At 44.8% G+C, this 22,382-nt stretch overlaps 1 protein-coding gene across 3 annotated transcripts; it reads left to right on the plus strand.

The window, feature by feature from the left end:
* Nucleotides 1-1,423: 1,423 nt before the first annotated feature.
* Nucleotides 1,424-20,632, plus strand: CTSO (cathepsin O). 3 transcript variants are annotated; one of them, XM_069977864.1, is made up of 9 exons: nucleotides 1,424-1,495; nucleotides 10,608-10,783; nucleotides 12,521-12,626; nucleotides 13,180-13,313; nucleotides 14,541-14,708; nucleotides 14,915-15,036; nucleotides 15,275-15,438; nucleotides 17,588-17,680; nucleotides 20,146-20,632. In XM_069977864.1, exons 2-9 carry the CDS (start codon nucleotides 10,715-10,717, stop codon nucleotides 20,178-20,180), a joined length of 891 nt encoding a protein of 296 aa, XP_069833965.1. In that variant the 5' UTR covers nucleotides 1,424-1,495; nucleotides 10,608-10,714; the 3' UTR covers nucleotides 20,181-20,632. The 3 variants fall into 3 exon arrangements, with proteins under 3 accessions (XP_069833965.1, XP_069833963.1, XP_069833966.1); XM_069977862.1 differs by lacking the exon at nucleotides 1,424-1,495 and adding an exon at nucleotides 8,604-8,748; XM_069977865.1 differs by lacking the exons at nucleotides 1,424-1,495; nucleotides 10,608-10,783 and adding an exon at nucleotides 8,663-8,748.
* Nucleotides 20,633-22,382: the final 1,750 nt, after the last annotated feature.

Raw genomic sequence — 22,382 nt, forward strand, 5'->3', positions numbered from 1 at the left:
ACAGCCGCAGCGGGGAACGAGGTGCTAGGTGAGTTGTTTTTGTTATTTTTTTTTTTCTGTCTGGGGGGCATCTACAAGGGGAGAGCGCACAGGTGGACTATATACTACAGGGGGGACCTCACAGGGGGCTATATACTACTGAGGGGGCTATATACTACTGGGGGGAGCACACAGGGGGCTATATACTACAGGGGGGACCTCACAGGGGGCTATATACTACTGAGGGGGCTATATACTACTGGGGGGAGCGCACAGGGGGCTATATACTACAGGGGGGACCTCACAGGGGGCTATATACTACTGAGGGGGCTATATACTACTGGGGGGAGTGCATAGGGGGTTATATACTACAGGGGGGACCTCACAGGGGCTATATACTACAGGGGGAAAGCACAAGGGGGGCTATATACTACTGGGGGGAGAGCACAGGGCGCTATATACTACTGGGGGGAGCTCACAGGGGGCTATATACTACAGGGGGACAGCGCATGGGGGGGCTATATACTACAGGGGGAGCTCACAGGGGGCTATATACTACAGGGGGAGCTCACAGGGGGGCTATATACTACTTGGGGGGAGCTCACGGGGGCTATATACTACTGGGGGGAGCTCACAGGGGGCTATATACTACAGGGGGAGAGCACAGGGGGGCTATATACTACTGGGGGGAGCTCACAGGGGGCTATATACTACTGGGGGAGAGCGCACGGGGAAGCTATATACTACTGGGGGGAGCTCACAGGGGGCTATATACTACAGGGGGAGAGCGCACAGGGGGGATATATACTACTGGGGGGAGCTCACAGGGGGCTATATTCTACAGGGGGAGAGCGCACGGGGAGGCTATATACTACTGGGGGGAGCTCACAGGGGGCTATATACTACAGGGGGAGAGCGCACAGGGGGGCTATATACTACTGGGGGAGCAACAGGGGGCTATATACTACTGAAGGAGAGCGCACAGGGGGGCTATACACTACTGGGGGAGCAACAGGGGGGCTATATACTACCAGTGCAGTCACCCCCTTTGAACCTAATATCAAAGGCCTGGTGAGAGAGAAAAAAATGCCAATTTTCCTGCTAATAAGCAGCAATTCTGTATATAAATAGTTGAACGTTTGTGACAAAGTAACAAAACACGTTTCCTACTGATGTTCAGCTCGGACCTTCACCTGACAATAGACCCCGGTAAGTGGACCTTCACTAAAAGTTGTTGAGTACCCCTGGGCTAGAGGGATCCTACAGGGTTATGGCTGCCAGGGACAGGACTGTGAAGAGGAATGGACTTTTACAGACCTGTTCTTCTCACTAGGCTGCAGTCTGGGGGTCCTGCTCTCTCCCCTGTGCTGTGTGCAGGTCTTACCGACTCTCACCTCATGGCTTTCAGTTTCCTGTCCGTGCAGAGGAGGGGGAGGGGCGGGAGCATGGTGCTGGTGAGAAGAAGGAGGACAGAGAATCTGCAGGTGCTGGGCTATAAGGAGATCCCTCATGAAATGTAAGTGTCTGTTTGTATGTTTGGGAGTGTGTGTGCGTGCGTGTGTGCATGTATACCAAACTAAAGAAATAGGACAACTCCCAATATTAGAAACAATGGGTGCACAAACATAAGAAAGAGAAAAGACATGTACTATAATAGTGACACTGGCACACCAACTAGGATAATGTAAATGTACTTTATTCAATCAAGTACACATAACATTCCCTGCAGATACTGACAGCCTGTGACAACACTACAACTCCCAGCATGCACTGTCAGTACATGCTGGGAGTTGTAGTGTTGTCACGGGCTAGCTGTCAGTACATGCTGGGAGTTGTAGTGTTGTCACAGGCTGTCAGTACTTGCTTGAAGTTGTAGTGTTGTCACAGACTGTCAGTACATGCTGGGATTTGTAGTGTTGTCACAGGCTAGCTGTCAGTACATGCTGGGAGTTGTAGTGTTATCACAGGCTGTCAGTACTTGCTGGAAGTTGTAGTGTTGTCACAGACTGTCAGTACATGCTGGGAGTTGTAGTGTTGTCACAGGCTAGCTGTCAGTACATGCTGGGAGTTGTAGTGTTGTCACAGGCTGTCAGTACTTGCTTGAAGTTGTAGTGTTGTCACAGACTGTCAGTACATGCTGGGATTTGTAGTGTTGTCACATGCTAGCTGTCAGTACATGCTGGGAGTTGTAGTGTTATCACAGGCTGTCAGTACTTGCTGGAAGTTGTAGTGTTGTCACAGACTGTCAGTACATGCTGGGAGTTGTAGTGTTGTCACAGGCTGTCAGTACATGCTGGAAGTTGTAGTGTTGTCACAGACTGTCAGTACATGCTGGGATTTGTAGTGTTGTCACAGGCTAGCTGTCAGTACATGCTGGGATTTGTAGTGTTGTCACAGGCTAGCTGTCAGTATATGTGGGCGCTATTTGCCTTCTCTGCCTAGGGCACCAAAACTCCTTGTCCCGGCCCTGGTGTATACTTTTTACATAAGAAAAAACTAGTGTAAATCCTTATCTGGAAATCTACCCAAATGAGGGAATATTATGTACTAAGTTGTACAATATGTCCTGGCTATACGACTAATAGTAAATAGATCTGGACTGCAGTTTAACTACCAACATAATTATGTGAAGCTGTATAAACAAGGCCCTGAAGCTGGTTAGTGTCAGAATATTCTCTGTGTAGCCCATCCTGACTCTTGGCTCTAGCCATCATTAGGATTAGTGATGAGCAAAGTAGATTAATTTTGCTTTGTACGAAGCAAAACTGATCTGCGCTCCTATTCCTCAGGATGCCGGCTCTATGTAGAGTGTGGATACCACCTTAGGACTGCCTAGAATTTTCCAGGTGGTCTGTGGTCGGTATCTTCCCTCTGCACGGAGCAGCAGCCTGAGGCATAGGAGCACAGATCAGTTTTGCCTCATACGAAGCAAAATGACTCTGCTTTGCTCATCTATAATTAGGATGTTGTGTATGCAGTGTCCCAGAACATGCAGACTACTACTCCTATTATGGCCATTTCTCTTGCTGTGTCAATGCCTGTTCTGGTAAGTGTTTGCACTGCAACTGCTGCTGGTTTTCCCCTAGTATTCTCTGGTAATGTGCATTCTCATGTGTATTCTCATGTATTCCTGTGTATTATTGCATTGTACAGTGGTATGCAAGGCTGTTGATCACGTGACCTGTAACCATGGTTCCTCCAATGGCCGACTAGCTCTGGCCAGGAGCAACCATGTGACCTCCCACTTCCTGCTGACAAGTTAGTTCAGCCCCTGCTTTCAAGGTAGAGCCTAGAATGTATCCTCTCCTTTGAGTTTCTCACTGTAGGGGATACATTCTAGCATCTTCAGTAGTGAAAATGCTAGAATGTATCCTCTCCTTTGAGTTTCTCACTGTAGAGGATACATTCTAGCATCTTCAGTAGTGAAAATGCTAGAATGTATCCTCTCCTTTGAGGCTCTCACTGTAGGGGATACATTCTAGCATCTTCAGTACTGAAATGGCTAGAATGTATCCTCTCCTCTGAATATATCCTCTCCTTTGAGTTTCTGCAGGGGATACATTCTATCATGTTTAGTATTGAAATGTCTAAAATATATACCCTCTCAGAGGAGAGGATACATTCTAGGCACTATAATGAATCCCCTATAGTGAGACACTCAGAGAAGAGGATACATTCTAGCCATTTCAGTACTGAAGATGCTAGAATGTATCCCCTACAGTGAGAGCCTCAAAGGAGAGGATATACTCAGAGGAGAGGATACATTCTAGCCATTTTAGTACTGAACATGCTAGAATGTTTCCCCTACAGTGAGAGCCTCAAAGGAGAGGATACATTCTAGCATGTTCAGTAGTGAAAATGCTAGAATGTATCCCCTACAGTGAGAAACTCAGAGGAGAGGATATACTCAGAGAAGAGGATACATTCTAGCCATTTCAGTACTGAAGATGCTAGAATGTATCCCCTACAGTGAGAGCCTCAAAGGAGAGGATATACTCAGAGGAGAGGATACATTCTAGCCATTTTAGTACTGAACATGCTAGAATGTTTCCCCTACAGTGAGAGCCTCAAAGGAGAGGATACATTCTAGCATGTTCAGTAGTGAAAATGCTAGAATGTATCCCCTACAGTGAGAAACTCAGAGGAGAGGATATACTCAGAGGAGAGGATACATTCTAGCCATTTCAGTACTGAAGATGCTAGAATGTATCCCCTGCAGTGAGAAACTCAAAGGAGAGGATATACTCAGAGGAGAGGATACATTCTAGGCATTTCAGTACTGAACATGCTAAATGTATCCCCTGCAGTGAGAAACTCAGAAAAGAGGATACACTCAGAGGAGAGGATACATTCTAGCATGTTCAGTACTGAAGTGTCTAGAATGTATCCTCTCCTCTGAGTTTCTCACTGCAGGGTATGCATCCTAGCATGTTTAGGGCTATGTTCACACATAGTATTTCGGTCATTCTTTCTTCGACCAAAACTGAGTGCTGTGTTTTATGTGTGAACATAGCCTAGTAATGTAAAGTCCATCGAGTATCCTCTCCTCTGAGAGGGCATACATTCTAGAATGTTTAGTACTGAAATGTCTGGAGTGTATCCTCTCCTCTGAGAGGGCATCTCCACCAGGTGTACCCTCTCCTCTGAGAGGGCATCTCCACTATGTGTATCCTCTCCTCTGAGAGGGCATACATTCTAGCAAGTGCAGTTTTGAAAGGTCTAGACCACAGGTGTCAGACTTCATCCCTCGGCTGTTACAGACTACATTTCCCATCATGCCTTACTTGTCCAGACATGGTGGGAATTGTAGTTCTGCAACTGCTGGAGGGCCTGAGTTTGACATCTCTGGTCTAGAATGTTCTCTTTTCTAACTGCAGGGTATACAGTCTAGTATGTATCCTCTCCTCTGAGCGTATCCTCTCTTCTGAGCTTCTCCCTGAGCGGGTCATATTACACAGCATGATTAAGAGGTGAAAACGAGCGGCGATGTTTTAGGTCAGTGCTTTCTTCCCCTTTGTTCCCTGCACATTTTCTGTGTTATTACACACACAGACAGTGACTGGGGGAACTGCGGGCAGCTGCGGGAGGGGCAGCCCAAAAAATCCTTAGATTGTTCAAGCTGCCCATTGTAGACAGCAGCACTATCGTGATCTGGATTACTCGACCAGTTTGAAGACCACAATCAGCTGATAACATGGATTATTACACCAAATGATTATCAGACGTAACGGCCAGGAAACCTTTGGTGTAATACACCATTGTCTGTACAAGGAACAGGACTGGTGTGTGGGGTCTGTATACAGGGGAGAGGACTGGTGTGTGTGGGGTCTGTATACAGGGGAGAGGACTGGTGTGTGTGGGGTCTGTATACAGGGGGAGAGGACTGGTGTGTGTGGTCTGTCTACAGGGGGAGAAGACTGGTGTGTGTGGTCTGTCTACAGGGGGAGAAGACCGGTGTGTGGGGTCTGTATACAGGGGGACAGGACTGGTGTGGGGGGGGGCTGTATACAGGGGGAGAGGACTGGTGTGTGTGGTCTGTATACAGGGGGAGAGGACTGGTGTGTGGGGTCTTTATACAGGGGGAGAGGACTGGTGTGTGGGGTCTGTATACAGGGGGAGAGGACTGGTGTGTGTGTGTTCTGTATACAGGGGGAGAGGACTGGTGTGTGGGGTCTGCATACAGGGGGAGAGGACTGGTGTGTGGGGTCTGCATACAGGGGGAGAGGACTGGTGTGTGGTCTGTATACAGGGGAGAGGACTGGTGTGTGTAGTCTGTATACAGGGGGAGAGGACTGGTGTGTGGGGTCTTTATACAGGGGGAGAGGACTGGTGTGTGGGGTCTGTATACAGGGGGAGAGGGGACCAGTGTGGGGTGTCTGTGTACAGGGGTTCTCTCCCCCTGTATACAGACCCCACATACCAGTCCTCTCCCCTGTATACAAACCCCACATACCAGTCCTCTCCCCCTGTATACAGACCCCCCCCCCCACACCAGTCCTCTCCCCCTGTATACAGACCCCCCCACACACAAGTCCTCTCCCCCTGTATACAGACCCCACACACACGCCTGTACTCTCCCCTATATACAGACCCCACACACCAGTCCTCTCCCACTGTATATAGACCCCACACACCTGTCCTCTCCCCCTGTATACAGACTCCACACACTAGTCCTCTCCCCCTGTATACAGACCCCCCCCCCCACACCAGTCCTCTCCCCTGTATACAGACCATACACCAGTCCTCTCCCCCTGTATACAGACCCCCCACACACACTAGTCCTCTCCCCTGTATAGACCCCACACCAGTCCTCTCCCCCCTGTATACAGACCCCCCACACACCAGTCCTCTCCCTGTATACAGACCCCACACACCAGTCCTCTCCCCTGTATACAGACCCCACACACCAGTCCTCTCCCCTGTATACAGACCCCACACACCAGTCCTCTCCCCTGTATACAGACTACACACACCAGTCCTTTCCCCCTGTATATAGACCCCCCACACACCAGTCCTCTCCCCCTGTATATAGATCCCCCACACACCAGTCCTCTCCCCCTGTATATAGATCCCCCACACACCAGTCCTCTCCCCTGTATACAGACCCCACACACCAGTCCTCTGCCCTGTATACAGACTCCACACACCAGTCCTCTCCCCTGTATACAGACCCCACACACCAGTCCTCTCCCCTGTATACAGACCCCACACACCAGTCCTCTCCCCTGTATACAGACCCCACACACCAGTCCTCTCCCCTGTATACAGACCCCACACACCAGTCCTCTCCCCCTGTATACAAACCCCACACACCAGTCCTCTCCCCTGTATACAGACCCCCCACACACCAGTCCTCTCCCCCTGTATACAAACCCCACACACCAGTCCTCTCCCCTGTATACAGACCACACACACCAGTCCTCTCCCCCTGTATACAGACCCCCACACACCAGTCCTCTCCCCTGTATACAGACCCCCCACACACCAGTCCTCTCCCCCTGTATACAGACCCCACACACCAGTCCTCTCCTGTATACAGACCCCACACACCAGTCCTCTCCCCTGTATACAGACCCCACACACCAGTCCTCTCCCCTGTATACAGACCCCCCACACGCCAGTCCTCTCCCCCTGTATACAGACCCCACACACCAGTCCTCTCCCCTGTATACAGACCCCACACACCAGTCCTCTCCCCCTGTATACAGACCACACACACCAGTCCTCTCCCCCTGTATACAGACCCCCACACACCAGTCCTCTCCCCTGTATACAGACCCCCCACACACCAGTCCTCTCCCCCTGTATACAGACCACACACACCAGTCCTCTCCCCCTGTATACAGACCCCACACACCAGTCCTCTCCTGTATACAGACCCCACACACCAGTCCTCTCCCCTGTATACAGACCCCACACACCAGTCCTCTCCCCTGTATACAGACCCCCCACACGCCAGTCCTCTCCCCCTGTATACAGACCCCACACACCAGTCCTCTCCCCTGTATACAGACCCCACACACCAGTCCTCTCCCCCTGTATACAGACCACACACACCAGTCCTCTCCCCTGTATACAGACCCCACACACCAGTCCTCTCCCCCTGTATACAGACCACACACACCAGTCCTCTCCCCCTGTATACAGACCCCCACACACCAGTCCTCTCCCCCTGTATACAGACCACACACACACCAGTCCTCTCCCCTGTATACCCCTCCATGCTACTATGGATATTGCAGCTTCCTTCACTCTGTTTCTGCACAGTGAATGGTGCAGCAGCTCACTACTTCCTACTTCCGGTCGAGGCCCCGCCCCTCCTGGTGACATCACACCTCAAAGGAGAGGATACATTCTAGCATCTACCCTGCTTTCAAGCAAGGAGGTTGTGTTGTTCTCTCCTCTCCCTCAGAAGAGTGACTGAGTCTGCTGCTGTAGTCAAGTCTTCGCTGTATCTGCCTGCTCAAGTGACCGGATTCTTCTCTCTCATCTGGGTGTCATTCCGTTATCTCTCCCCATCGCTGCAAGGATTCACAGCAAGTATTATTCTCAAGCTAATCCACCCAGCAACGCTATTTCTCTCATACTCCTACTCCCATCATCCGGCACGTATTCTCACAGCCTATGCAGCACCACTCCTGCTTTATTTGTCAAAGCCTGCCATATACCCGGTTGCATCCGGACAGAACTGTTGCTACTAGTTACCTCATCTCTAATAGAACCGCTGTTACTGAACCCTGGCATTGGTGTCCACTAACTGGTGCCCTGACTAAGTGCAGCGAAGAATCGCATGCCCATCATCACCCGCAGATTCCACAGACCGGCCCTACAGCTGTGCCGCCCTCAGGCCTATACCGTGACAAGTATAACCCCTGCAGCTGCCCCGGTCATTGCCCGCTCATAACACCAGCACTGCGGAAGTGGCCCCCAGGGGCCAGGGCATCGCAGTGTACTTTGGCACATAGTTTCTGATGTTACCCAGTGTGTGGGGTTTTAGTAAGGTGCTGCCTAGGGGCAAGCAGGGGAAGCTTGTAGCCACAGTACGGAATCATACAGTATGGCAGGTGACGATGAGTTTGGAGAGGACAAGGAGGAATGTGGTCACGTTGCAGACCCCATCTGGGATCCACATGTACCATCGTCTGCATGATAATCATCATCAGAGGAAGTTGTGTTCATGCCACCAACCCAGCGTCTGCTTCCATCCAAGGATACTGAGTCAGGAAGGAATAAGGTCAGGAAAAACGTTGCAGGCAGAAGATGACCCTGGTACGTAACTAGTTCAACAAGGCTGCAGCAGGAGTCAAGAAGAGCCCAGCAGTGTGCGCGCTCAGAAGAACTGCCCAACGCGATCAGCAGTGTGGTAGTTCTTCCGTTGTGGTGGAGGAAAAGACAATTCCGTCACATGTAACATATGTCAGCAGAAAGTGGGTCGGGTTTGGGTCAAAACCTGGGCACCATTTTCATGTGCCAACATAAGGAGCACCACCACCCCACAGATTGGGAGAACCTTTAGAAGCCTTATTTTTTTAACATAACAAATAAATTTTCCCCTTAAGTTATTAGTATACTTCTGTAGCAAATACCCCTAGTAAATGGAGATATAATTGAAAAAAACCTGTGGGAGATTTAGCAAACAGGTGTAAAGCAGAATTGCCTCAGTTGCCAATAGAAACCAATCAGATTCTACCTTTCATTTTCCAATGAATGTGTGAGGAATGATCTTATTGGTTGTTAGGTAAACCCCTTTGATAACCCCCCCCCCCCCCTATTTTTAAATGTAGTGCCTATGCCAAAGCATGTCTAACATAGCCCATATTATTAACACCAGCTTAATGCCTCGCACGCACAGCTAAAGGTTGCTCTGGTCAGGGGATCTGGAACTTAGATTCCAGATCCCCAGGCAAGCCCTGAGGATGCGGGGGGGGGGGGGGGGGGTACTGTCAGGCACCGCCGTGCGTCCCCTAGCTGTGGGTGCCCCATGCGGTGGCCCAGCTCGCTCACCCCAGAAACGGTCCAGTTCCCATAGCACCTTCCTATATTGGTATGATAATTTAATTGTCTTGTCTGAGGTTTGACAATGTAGGGGTGCTGATCTGAGATGTGACAACTAAGGTGCTTTGTTATAGGTCTGTAAATTTTAGGGTTTGGGATTAAATATTTATATGGTTGTTTTTTGATAATTTAACAGTTTAATCTGGGGATTCATAAGTTAGGGGGGCCCTCTGAGGTCTAAGTTTAGAGGTCTGTTCTGGGTGACTAAGTAACCCTAAATTGCACAGGTTAGAACCTAAATTTAAAGACCTTATAGCTCAACATTATCAGAACCCAAATTCCTTTATAATAATAAATAATTTAATTGTTAGAACCAGGACTAGGCCCCTAAATTAGGATGTAGTCTAAGCTAAGGTATTTAAGGGGACTGGTCAGGGATCCGATAAATCAGGGATCTCATCTAGGGTATCATAATTTAGGAGTCTTGTCTAAGCTTTGATAGTTTTTGGTGTTTCATTTGAATGATCTTATCATTTAAGAAAGTTAAAGCGACTCTGTACCCACAATCTGCTTCCCCAAAACCGCCTGTACCGTCAGATAGCTGCTTTTAATCCAAGATCTGTCCTGGGGTATTTTTTTAGGACAATAACGGCATCCCCCGCTGAACAGACCCGAGGACAGATCTTGGATTAAAAGCAGCTATCCGAAGGTACAAGCGGTTTTGGGGGGGTCAGATTGTGGGTACAGAGTCGCTTTAAAGAGTATCCAGCCTTCCCTACTTACAATATAAATAGCAATATTTGTTATAAAAGCCACTAAAATACATATACTGTAACAAAATAAATATTAGCGCAGTCTCTACTCTTTTTGCACTGATGAATATAAAAAATATGCTACTGTTTTCTTTCTTCTGTTTCACATGCAATGACTCTGGTCTACAGGAAGATGGTGCTCAAGCTTCTGATATTGAGACAAGGAACTAAAGCAGTTGTGTCTCTTCTGTTAGCACAGAGCAGCGATCAGTCACTTCCTGAATGCTACTTCCCTGTGTGTTAGGACAGAAGTGAGAAGCATGTTGTGTCTGTGTGTTGTGTGCTTTGTGAGTATGTGTGTACATATCCCTGTGTCTGCAGGAGACCAGCAGCGCTCACCGTACCATGACAGCAACAGCCATGTCTCAGTCACCGGGATCCCTCTCTGGTCCTATACATCTGCTCACAATTACACATTTCTACGCTTCATGGAGACATTGGGAAAGAAATACCCGTCTGGCAGTCAGCTTTCTAAGGACAGATACCAAACCTTCCTGGTACTAGTTCATGTTTTTGTTTTGTGTCTTGTGTCTAGGGCATTTTCAGGATTTTTATTTAAAATTTTCTTTATTTTTTTTTTATCAAATGCTTCACAGTATATATTTTTTTTTTAAAAGGGAAGAAGTGCAGGTGTAGTCCAGCAGGGGCCAGTAATCCTGTGTATTTGCACTTTAAACCGATAGTTATAATAAAATGAACAAAAAGTACACATTTAGCCTAACAACCATATAGTTTATAGTACAATATTTAAATTGTGTGTGATATGGGTTGTTTTATTTGTATTTTACCATACAAAATATATGTATGTTGGTATGTATTAAAAAATTTTTTCCAATTTTTCTTTATTTTTCCCAAAAATTTTAAATGCAGAACAATTAGCACATAAATCCCAATATATTACAGACTTTTTAGATTTGAGGCTAAAGCTGGCTTGAAACACCTCCTAACAAAAGGACAAGAAAATAATTACCTCTACCACCCAAGGTTGGGGTGGAGAAGAAAAACTAAAAATCTAATCCATGATAACTATATTGTATTTCTTACATTTGGTATTAATTAAGATTAGTGCAACAAAACCCTGGCTCAGTTTGCTGCAAACAAAAAAAAAGTGCGTACATGCCTTGTTCCACAAGTATCAGTCTGTCTAAGACAAAAATCAGTAGCAATTTTGGAAATAAAAAATTTGATTAAACAGAATCAGAGACATGCCCTTTAAAGTGTCACTGTCGTGAAATTTTTTTTTGCAGAAATCAATAGTCCAGGCGATTTTAAGAAACTTTGTAATTGGGTTTATTATCCGAAAAATGCATTTTTATCATGAAAAAGCAGTTTGAAGCTCTCCCCCCTGTCTTCATTGTTCTCCTATGGAGAGAGCTAAAGAAAAGACCAAAACAGGACAACAAAGAGTTAATCTACAAATCCCTCACCCGTTATCTCTTCTGACCATCACCAGTGACCTGTCTGAGCTCAGATTACAGCTGTCACCCAGCTCCGTGCCTGTAATCCTCTGTTATCTGCTTTCTGCTGCCGGCTAACTCCCTCCTTCCTCCTCCCCCCTCCCCTCTCCCTAGAGCAGACAGGGTACGACTCCTGCAACAAGTCACAATTTTCAGATTTTTCAGAGTGGATGAAAAAGAGGAAGGAGGGGGGGACCTGGGAAAAGGCTTTTTACATGCAGATAATGGCAGATTTGGCTAATAAACCCAATTACAAAGTTTCTTAAAATCGCCTGGACTATTGATTTCTGCAAAAAAAAAAATACGACAGTGACTCTTTAAGATGCACTCTGTGGCCATGTTCACAAGCCAGAACAAACCGGCCATTCCGTGACTCATCCGTGCGCCTGCATCAGAACTCCCCACAGCACACTATGAAGCTTGCGGCCGGAGCCGCTCGCTTCATAGTGTGCACTGACAGGGTTTTCTACTACCGCTATTCAATGATTTGTGGTCGCAGAAAACTTTCATGTCAGTTATTTGCGGCGCCGGGAGAGATCCTGGCCGGAGCATATACCATGTGTATACGCTCCGGCCGGGATCCCATACAAAACTATGCAACATAGCTTTCCGCAAAAAGTACAGCCGTTGTTGCCAATTTATGTTTTGAGAACATAGCCTATAGCTGATTCGTAAGACTTGAAGGATATGTGGTATAATTATCAGTAATGCTTTTTATCTCTATAGCATCAGACAAATGCACTGAAGATAAATGTAATGTAGATTTTTTTCTTCTAGAAAAGCCTGGAGAGACATAGGATTCTGAATGCTGATACCAATGAAACCAATGGTGCATATTATGGAATTAATCAGTTTTCTGATCTGTCAGTTGAAGAATTTACCAGTAAGTTAATATACTCTAGCAAGAGACAAGAACACCAGCAATTATGGGGTGCCCTTGAAATGGGATTTCCATCTATCAACGAATGATAAGTTAGAGTGCATTCACATTTGCATTGGATCTTTCTGTTTGACAGGAAGAATATGCTATTATTAAGGAGTCAGTGAAGTCACTGTCCACAGAGGCAATGGGAATAATGAACACTTTCATTTTCGCAGCACTAAAGGGTGTAATGGCAGATGGCGGCCCATCATTAACAGTGGGGATCCAGCTGCTGGTAGAAGCCGGTCTTCTTGCTCTATGAAGGAAGCTCAGCTCCTAAGTATGCTTCATAGAGCCCCTGCACAGGATGACATTTCGGGAACATCATGATGCAGGAACTCACGGCATAATGTTCCCGGAATGTCATTTGAATCAAGGGGTTAAAGCATTTCTTTACTAAGAATGTTACACCTGACGATTTTGTGTCCTGAAGAGGATCACCTCTCCCAAATCGTATGATTTATACAGTTCTACATCTTGTGGAATTGCTTTAATCGGTTTTTTTTTAATGCAGATACCTACTTGAGGAGTTACCCTCCAAAGAAGCTCGATTATTATGTGCCTAATAAGAAAGGAGGAAATAGTTTACCTTCCCGCTTTGATTGGAGAGATAAACACCTGGTGACAGAAGTGAAGAATCAGCTAGAGGTACTGTAAGATATATAGAGAAGTTAGGGGGTTATCAAGGACTAGCCGAACCATGGGGAACCCCACCAACCCCACAGGAACTCCATTGTTCACAAGAATGGAGATTGGTTTCCCCTACATGAATGGAGCAGCAGCACACATGCTTAGACACTGCTTCATTCACTCTCTATAGGATTTTGGTACATAGTCAAGAGCTGAACTATGTTCAGAAGTTTGGACAGTAATTGAAACAGTGACCAAGCAGGCCCACTACTGGTCCATTTACTCAGGGGACAATTAAGCCCTGTCCTTTTGACCAGTGATTAAATGCCCAGAGATCAGCTAGTTATTCTATAGATGGTGAATAATTTTTAAACTTTGTACAACCATTGGATTTTTTTTATGAACTATATTATGTAAAATGTAAAGCTTTGCTGATGGTAATACTGATATCATTATAATGGGAAACAATAGCACTGTAATAGGTGCATCATAAGCCCATTGACTTAACAATAGTATCTTCAGGTGTTTCACTGAGGTTTCTGTAGCAGGAATATACAGGAATCGTATTGCTCTTGATTTGTAGTGTCTGCTCGATGAGAAATCCCTCTTAGGTTCTGTGCTCTAAAATACAGTAGTTTGGCCCCCTCATTTGTCTGTGGGGAACTCCATTAACAAAATACCATCTAATTTTGTCATGCAATCAAAGTAACTAGTAACCTCAAAGTAAAGTTTAAAGGCGAAGTCCGGAGAAAATTTTTATTAAAGTATTGTATTGTCCCCCAAAAGTACAATATACACTTCACCAATATACACTTATTACGGGAAATGCTTGTAAAGTGCTTTTTTTCCTGCACTTACTACTGCATCAAGGCTTCACTTCCTGGATAACATGGTGATGTCACGACCAGAGCTGTGCTGGCTGTGGCTGCTGGAGAGGATGATGGCAGGGGGACACTGAGGGACACAGGGCACTGAGCATCCCCCTGCCATCATCCACTCCAGCAGCCACAGCCCGCACAGATCTGGGAGTCGGGTCGTGACCTCACCATTTTATCCAGGAAGTGAAGCCTTGATGCAGTAGTATTTTAAAAATTTTCGCCGGACTTCTTTTTTAATAATAGGTTCAGAAATGTTAATGATTCTGGTTTATTATTTTTTTTTTACTTTTCTTTAAATGATCTGGAAAAAACTGATATAGAAAAAAGATATAGAAAAATTAAAGATACATTTTATGTTTATTTTTAGTGTGGTGCCTGTTGGGCCTTCAGTATAGTTGGTGCCATAGAGTCTGCCCACGCCATCAAAGGAAACCCACTTGAGGACCTTAGTGTACAGCAGGTCATTGACTGTTCATACTTGGATGGAGGCTGCAATGGCGGATCCACAGACAGTGCTCTCAAATGGCTGTATCAGGTTGTTACATTTTACAGAATGTAGCTATTATACATAAATCAGGTGTACATTATTATATAACTGTACTGTAATTCAGAATATAAATGAAATATCTATTTTTCTTGTAACATTATTAAAACCTTTTTGTGTTTGTTAGAAAAAATTTTGGGAAAAAAAAAAAAATATATATATACAAGCATTCCTAACTATTATTATATTTCTTGCAGTCCCATACAAAACTTGTGAGGTCTTCAGAGTATCCCTTTAAAGCAAGAACTGGAATATGTCATTATTTTTCTCCAACAGTATATGGAGTTTCTATAAAGGGATATAAAGCTTATGACTTTAGGTAAACCTTCTTCTTTTACCTTTACCCCCTCAGAAAATGACCTGAATGTAGTCACTAGCTAAGCACACTTATTCAAATGAATGTAGCCTGTATTCTTAGGCTACAAGTAGGCATAAAAAGTATTTTTTTGCACAATATAGTAAATATTGGTAATGCTTTAGAGAGACAAAGAAAATAACATATAATTGTGAGTTACAAGTGTCAGCTTTCTGTTAATCAATTGCTTATTTTCCTTTAGTGACTATGAAAAGGAAATGATGAACCTGTTGATAAGCATTGGCCCATTGGCAGTCATAGTTGATGCAGTGAGCTGGCAGGATTATCTGGGAGGTATAATTCAGCATCACTGTTCCAGTGGACATTCCAATCACGCCGTCCTAGTTGTTGGTTACGATAACTCAGGTAAGATTTATACACATTAGCTTCGCTAAGGGACTATTTACAAAGAGAGATTATCTGACAGATTATCTGACAAAGATTTGAAGCCAAAGCCAGGAATGGATTTGAAAAGAGGAAAAATCTCAGGCTTTCCTTTATGACCTGATCTCTGTTTATAGTCTTTTTCTGGCTTTGGCTTCAAACCTTTGGCAGATAATCTGTCAGATAATCTTTCTGTGTAAATGGACCCTAAAAGAAATGGCTTTAGCAGCATCAGTAGATCAGTAGGCTGTGCTAGATGGTAAGGATGCAAGCTGCTGTCCATAATCCCAGAAATGTGGTTCCGAATATCCAAGTCCAACAGCACCCAAAGTAGTGCAATAATCAAAGTAGTTTATTTGCCAAGTATAAACCACACATGTCAAACTCAGGCCCTCCAGATGTTTCAAAACTACAATTCCCATCTTACCTGGACAGCTAAAGATAAAGCTTTGGCTGTCCAGGCATAATGGGAATTGTAGTTTTGCAACAGCCTGAGGGCCTGAGTTTGGCATCCCTGGTAGAAGCTCCTTCAAAATAATCATTTGAATGTCTTTGTTATCATTCTTTTAGCCATAAACATATATTCTACTAAACACACCTCACAACATTAAACATTTTTAAAAAACCAGAGCTGCTTTCTTGCAGAAACAGCACACCACCGCCATCCTCAAGTTTTGTGATATTGATTAGACATTACATTTCATATAAAGTCACTTCAATGGAACTGATCTGCAACACTATACACAAATTGAGTGGTGTTGTTTGTGGAAAAAAGCCGCCATGTTTTTTCTAAGCCGCCCGTTTAACCCCTTAGCGACCCATGGCGTACCTGGTACGTCATGGTGCCGCCGGAAGTCTTCAGAGAGGGGTCCCGCCGGGACCCCGCTCTGAACGGTGCTGCTCCTGGCTGTAATCTGCAGCCGGGGAGCGCCTCTATTGGCCGGCACGGGTCCCGTTGCCGCGCCGACTAATTAAGCACTTCAATGCAGCTGTCAAACCTGACAGCTGCACTGAAGTGCTTCAGACCTCACGTCCCTAGTGTCTAGTGGGATGGATCGCATCGCGGGGGAGATCCGTTCTTCTGGCCGCCATGGGCCTCAGCGTCGCAATGACGCTGATCCCGACTCTGCAATACATTGCACTGGCCGGCAGCAGGCCAGTGCAATGGATCACAGATCTGATGGATCGTTGCTGTGCATATACACAGCCTTGATCTCTATGAGAGATCAATGCTTTGTATATACAAGTCCCCCAGGGGGACTTCTAGTTACAGTAAAAAAAAAATTTAAAAAAAATAGTTTTTATTAATAAAAAATCCCCTCCCATAATAAAAGTCCAAATCACCCCTCTTTTCCCATTTTATAAATATAAATAAATAAATAAACAAACATATTTAGTATCGGCGCGCATGTAATCGCCCGAACTATTAAATTATCATATTCCTGATCTCGCACGGTAAACGGCATAAGCACAAAAAAAAAATGAATTTTTGGTCGCATCAAATCCAGAAAATTTTTTATAAAAAGTGATCAAAAAGTCGCATATGCGCAATCAAGGTACCGATTGAAAGTAAAGATCATGGCGCAAAAAATGACACCTCACACAGCCCCATAGACCAAAGGATAAAAGCGCTATAAGCCTGGGAATAGTGCGATTTTAAGGAACAAATATTTGTTAACAAGCCATCAGATAAAATAAAAGTTATACAAGTTACATATCGTTGTAATCGTAATGACTTGAGGAACATGCATAACAAGTCAGTTTTACCCCAGGGAGAACGGCGTAAATGCAAAACTCCCCGAAATCCAAACAAATTCAGTTTTTTTTTTTCAATTTGACTGTGCAAATTATTTTTTTTCGGTTTCGCAGCATATTTTATGGAAAAATAATGTCTGTCATTGCAAAGTAAAATTGGTTTAGCAAAAAATAAGTGCTGATATGGGTCTCTCGGTAAAAAAAAATGCAGGTGCTATGGTCTTTTAAACATAAAAAGGAAAAAGCAAAAGTGCAAAAACGGAAATTGGCTTTGACCCTAAGGGGTTAAGCAGAGAGTTGTGCATTTTTTTTTTTTTTTTTTATTTATTTTTTTTTAGCTTTTTGTGTTTCAGATTGTTGTTTTTTTTATTTACAGGAGATATTCCTTACTGGATAGTGAAGAATTCTTGGGGTACATCTTGGGGCGTAGATGGATATGTGCATGTTAAAATGGGACAGAATTTATGTGGTGAGTTAACTGCAAATTTTTCTTTGAGGAGTTGTAAAGGATAAGAAAAAGTGTCAATTTTTTTTTCTACTTTTATCACAAAAGTGTCCAGGTGCTTGGTTAAATTCTAGTGTAAAATTAAACAAATGTGCTAATGAGACTGTTATGTATGGCTGCCCACCCTGTGTAAATGCTAGCTGTTCTACACTTATACAGAAGAAGCCCTTAGATTAGGGAAAAGTATGGAAAAATGGTGCAGTGGCTAAATCAAAAATATCCATAAGGGTACATTTAGCAGTTGTCCAGCAGTCTTAGTTTAAAATAAATGGTGTGATAGTCCAGAGATCCTATTCTCTCAAGATAGGACTCTAATGGTCCGTTCGATAAATCGCCCAATCGATTGTTTAATGATTTTGAAGCAACAATCTGGTTTTATGGCAATCAGCATTTAGACAAAGCGAAAAATTGTTGAAAAAAAAGTTGTTTTTTTATCTTTTAAAAGCCATCTCATTAGGGTGAATCTGCGAAAGACTGTTTAGACTAAGCGATTTGTAAATTATCAGCGAACGATCAGCGATGTTTGAGAACATGTGGAAAGACCACAATGAACGATTTCTTGCTTATCGCTTGATTGTTCGCTGTGTTTCCACGAGCCGATTATCACTCAAGTGCGATCGTTATTGTGAAAATTCAAACGATAATCACTCCGTGTAAACGGATCATCAGTTGCACCTATCAATATCACAAAACCAGCTCCACAAACAGGCAGAAAATTAGGGCGGGCTGCAAGCAAGGAAAGTAATCCAGTATGGGTCATACACTGACAGGTAGCCGAGGTACAGAATCAGAGACAGAATCAGGTCAATAGACCAACAGAGGTCAGAATAGCAGAGTCAAAACCGAGAAGTAGAGCTGAGTGCGCTGTGCAGGACAAATTCTGCAATAACCAGCCAGGAATTGAGGGACTTGGAAACACTTATAATGACCCAGGAGTCTGGTCCAGAACTCATCGGCTCAGCCACCTGATTTCACGACCCAACACCTGAGCAAGCACACACCAACTAACAGCAGTGTTAACTCCAAGATGACCAGAGCATACAGCTAAGCGGGTGGAGCTGAACAACCCAGTGAGAAACAGGCCAGAGTTCAGACAGGGCTGTGAACACTGCACAAAAACACAAAACCTAGGGCCTTCTTAGCCACACTGCAGCACACTGAGCCGAGGGGCGTACTGGGCTACACAGGCAAAGATTTGTCATGGGTTCCTGTCTCCCAACTACAAATCTCCTCTAGGCGTGGTATTTGTTATACTTTATTAATCCATTCACTTAAAGTATAGGTGGGGATTCCTCCCTCCAATGCAGAGGAATAAGTTTTACTGCCGCCAATAACAATGTTGTTAAGTGGGTGAATTGAAGGGTTGGGGGTCCATAAAAGAATAAGTTAAGGGTCTAGTGGAATGTTACTACCACAAATTGATAGTATATGTCGGGTAATCACTTGCCAGAAGTTTTGAAGTTTCGGCAAGTGAGCCAGATGTGAGAAAGCGTCCCTGAGCATATATTACATCTCCAACAAGTATCTTCTTTAGAAGATAGGGTGTCCTGTATTTGTATCTTTATTACAGATAGATACTTACACAACATAGTATCCTAACGTATAGGTACCATAGCAATTTCAAATCATGCCACAGTGTCAATAAGGTCAAATCTCCAAGGCATCCCAAAAAAACACAGACAGGTTTTATATCAAATGTGCAGCATCTAAGCTTGTGGATGGTGCGGAGAACCACACATGGAGCGGGGGGGGGGGGGGCAATTTTCCTTTCAGCCAGCACCATAGTGAGTCTGTACTTACGTATTGCTTTTACTATGTGACAGATTGGCTTTAATATTCTTCCTGGACCAGAAACACATTTCTCTGTATTTTCATCCACTATAAATCAATAACATATTCTAGAATATTATGCTCATTGTCTATTCTACATGTAAAGGTTATCTGCAGTAGTTGGTTTTTTAATTCAATTATTGTTGAAGTCTGAGATGGAAATAGCTACTCCGGCTCAGCTAAATACAAGCTACACTGCAGAGCAGATCTAGACCGTATCCTAGCAACCAATCCATTGTAGATGACACCCCAGCTTATAACTTTTATTGGCTCTGTGATGAGATGGGGAAGAGCTTAGAGCGGAAAACGCAGAAGGGAATGTAATGTCATAAGAAATGACCTGGTTTAAAGTGTACCTGTAAATCTTCTTTAGATTGGGCGTAGAGAGACGCTGTCCATGCTAGACTGTCGGGTTGCTGAAGCCACCATATTTTGCCTGGAAAGTTATGTGCACAAGCCCTTCCCTTATTAATAGAGTTTCCTGAACGTCATACAGTTGTCTCATAAACATGCTAAATATATTAACTCTGTCTTTTCTCTCTATTTTAATTTATATTAGTTAAAAGAATTAACTATTTTTCCTATTTATCTGTTTTCAGGAATAGCAGATTTTGTGACTTTCCCAGTGTTATGACTTTAAATGAAGAAATTATATGAACACAATTTAAAAGGTTCAGGCGTTCTTCTATATCCTTTAGGACATCCAGACAATTGCAAGCTACACAGTAAAATCAATTTAAAAAGATGTAAGATGAACTTTGTGAATCATCAAGTCCACAGGTACTGCCTTAAGGATTGCAAAACCTTTGCTGTAAAGAGTCTACAGCAACCAATGACCTTATACCGGGGAACTGTTTCAGTGGGCTGTGGAATGAAAACCTTGTAAGCTGGGGGATGAGAGCAGTTCTGTTTCTTGTTGCACACTGAAAGAAAAGGAAAGCATTTACACTTAACTCCTTTAGGGTACAAACACACACAGCAGATACGCAGCAGATCTGCAGCAGATTTGATACTGTGTTCAGTTATTTAGATCTAATCTGCTGCGTATCGCAGCAGTAAATACGCAGCGTATATGCCGTGTGTGTTTGTACCCTAAGGGGGAGATTTATCAAAGGGTGTAAAATTTAGACTGGTGCAAACTGCCCACAGCAACCAATCACTGCTCAGCTTCCAGCTCTGGTGAAAGAAAAGAGAAGCTGTGATTGGTTGCTGTGGCAAGTTTGCACCAGTCTAAATTTTACACCCTTTGATAAATCTCCCCCTAAGTGTTTATGCCAAAATGATGAGTCCAAGCCCTTCTACTTACTATATATTGTGTTGCACTTGGGGTTATCTGGAATGATATGACTGATGACTGATAATGGCAAATGGATATATTGTCATAGTGTACATTCACATGTGTGAATCTGCTGCAGAATTTCTGCAACAGATCTGTAGAAGACCTGAAACTGATCTACAGTAGCTGTGCAACTGTACTCACACATGTAGATTTGGTGCAGATTTTTTGCAACAGATTGGCAGCAAATCTTCTTGTGTAAACACCATTGGCAGCACAGTGGCTCACTGGCCGGATGAACTTCATTTCTTTTTAATTGGGATGCGGGCACATTCAGGCCAGAGCCGCACTTTACATTGTCTGCACTGTCAGTCTTGTGCGGCCGCTATTCAGTGAATAGCTAATGCATAAAACTGACATTCGGTGCAGCCGCAAGGAACCCCGGTAGTAACAGTATGTGTATAAACTCCGGCCAGGAAAAAAGCACAACGTGTTTCTAGGCTGGGCCCGGCCTGTTCCTCAGAAAGCGGCCAGTCTGGCCTGGAAACACATTGTGCTTTTACCCTTTTATGTATTTTATTGTTTTGCTAATTAAATTTTATATCCTATATTATCTGGCCCTTGTGGTGGATGCAGGGCCGACCTTAGGGGTGTGCAGCCAGTGCGGTTGCACAGGGCGCAGCATCACTCCCGGCCAGCAGGGGGCGCTCCTGCTATTAGATGTTCTGTCTGCGAGAGCGCCCTCCTCCTCCCGCAGGGGTTTGTTCCTTTCCCCTCTCCTGCCTTCCTGACAGCGCCCTCGGGTACTTGTCAGACCATTAGTACCTGGCAAGTGTGGCCCTCTCAGCCCCCGGATGTCACCTCTGGCCTGGCTGGTTCTCTCCTCGCACTCACATGCTGCACGGAGCTGCTGACGGCCCCTCCCCCTCTCCTACTGTGTGTGAGGAGGGAGGAGAAGGAGTGATGGCGGCAGCTGGAGGCCTCCTACCAGGGACTGGACTATGAAAAGGAGCAGAAGCAACTCTGTCAGTGAGTGTCATCATCAATGTGCTGTCTGTCAGGCTGCTGAGTGCTGCTAGTATTTCCCAAACCCCCATTATACCCTTGTAGCTGGTGTGTGTTACATGACTACAACCCCCATCATACCCTGGTAGCTGGTGTGTGTTACATGACTACAACCCCCATTATACCCTGGTAGCTGGTGTGTGTTACATGACTACAACCCCCATAATGCCCTGGTAGCTGGTGTGTGTTACATGACTGCAATCCCCATTATACCCTGGTAGCTGGTGTGTGTTACATGACTACAACCCCCATTATACCCTGGTAGCTGGTGTGTGTTACATGATTACCCCCATCATACCCTGGTAGCTGGTGTGTGTTACATGATTACAACCCCCATCATACCCTGGTAGCTGGTGTGTGTTACATGATTACAACCCCCATCATACCATTTTAGCTGGTGTGTGTTACATGACTAAAACCCCCATCATACTCTGGTAGCTGGTATGTGTAACATGACTACAACCCCCATTATACCCTGGTAGCTGGTGTGTGTTA

The sequence above is a fragment of the Dendropsophus ebraccatus genome, chromosome 7, assembly GCF_027789765.1.
Source record: "Dendropsophus ebraccatus isolate aDenEbr1 chromosome 7, aDenEbr1.pat, whole genome shotgun sequence".
NCBI lineage: Eukaryota > Metazoa > Chordata > Amphibia > Anura > Hylidae > Dendropsophus > Dendropsophus ebraccatus.

Coding starts and splice junctions, on each gene's coding strand:
- CTSO (XM_069977862.1), top strand. CDS start 8,610: ATGTACCATCGTCTGCATGATAATCATCATCAGAGGAAGTTGTGTTCA. Junction 15,439..17,587: donor TGTTGGTTACGATAACTCAG/GTAAGATTTATA, acceptor TTTTATTTACAG/GAGATATTCCTTACTGGATA. Junction 17,681..20,145: donor AATGGGACAGAATTTATGTG/GTGAGTTAACTG, acceptor ATCTGTTTTCAG/GAATAGCAGATTTTGTGACT.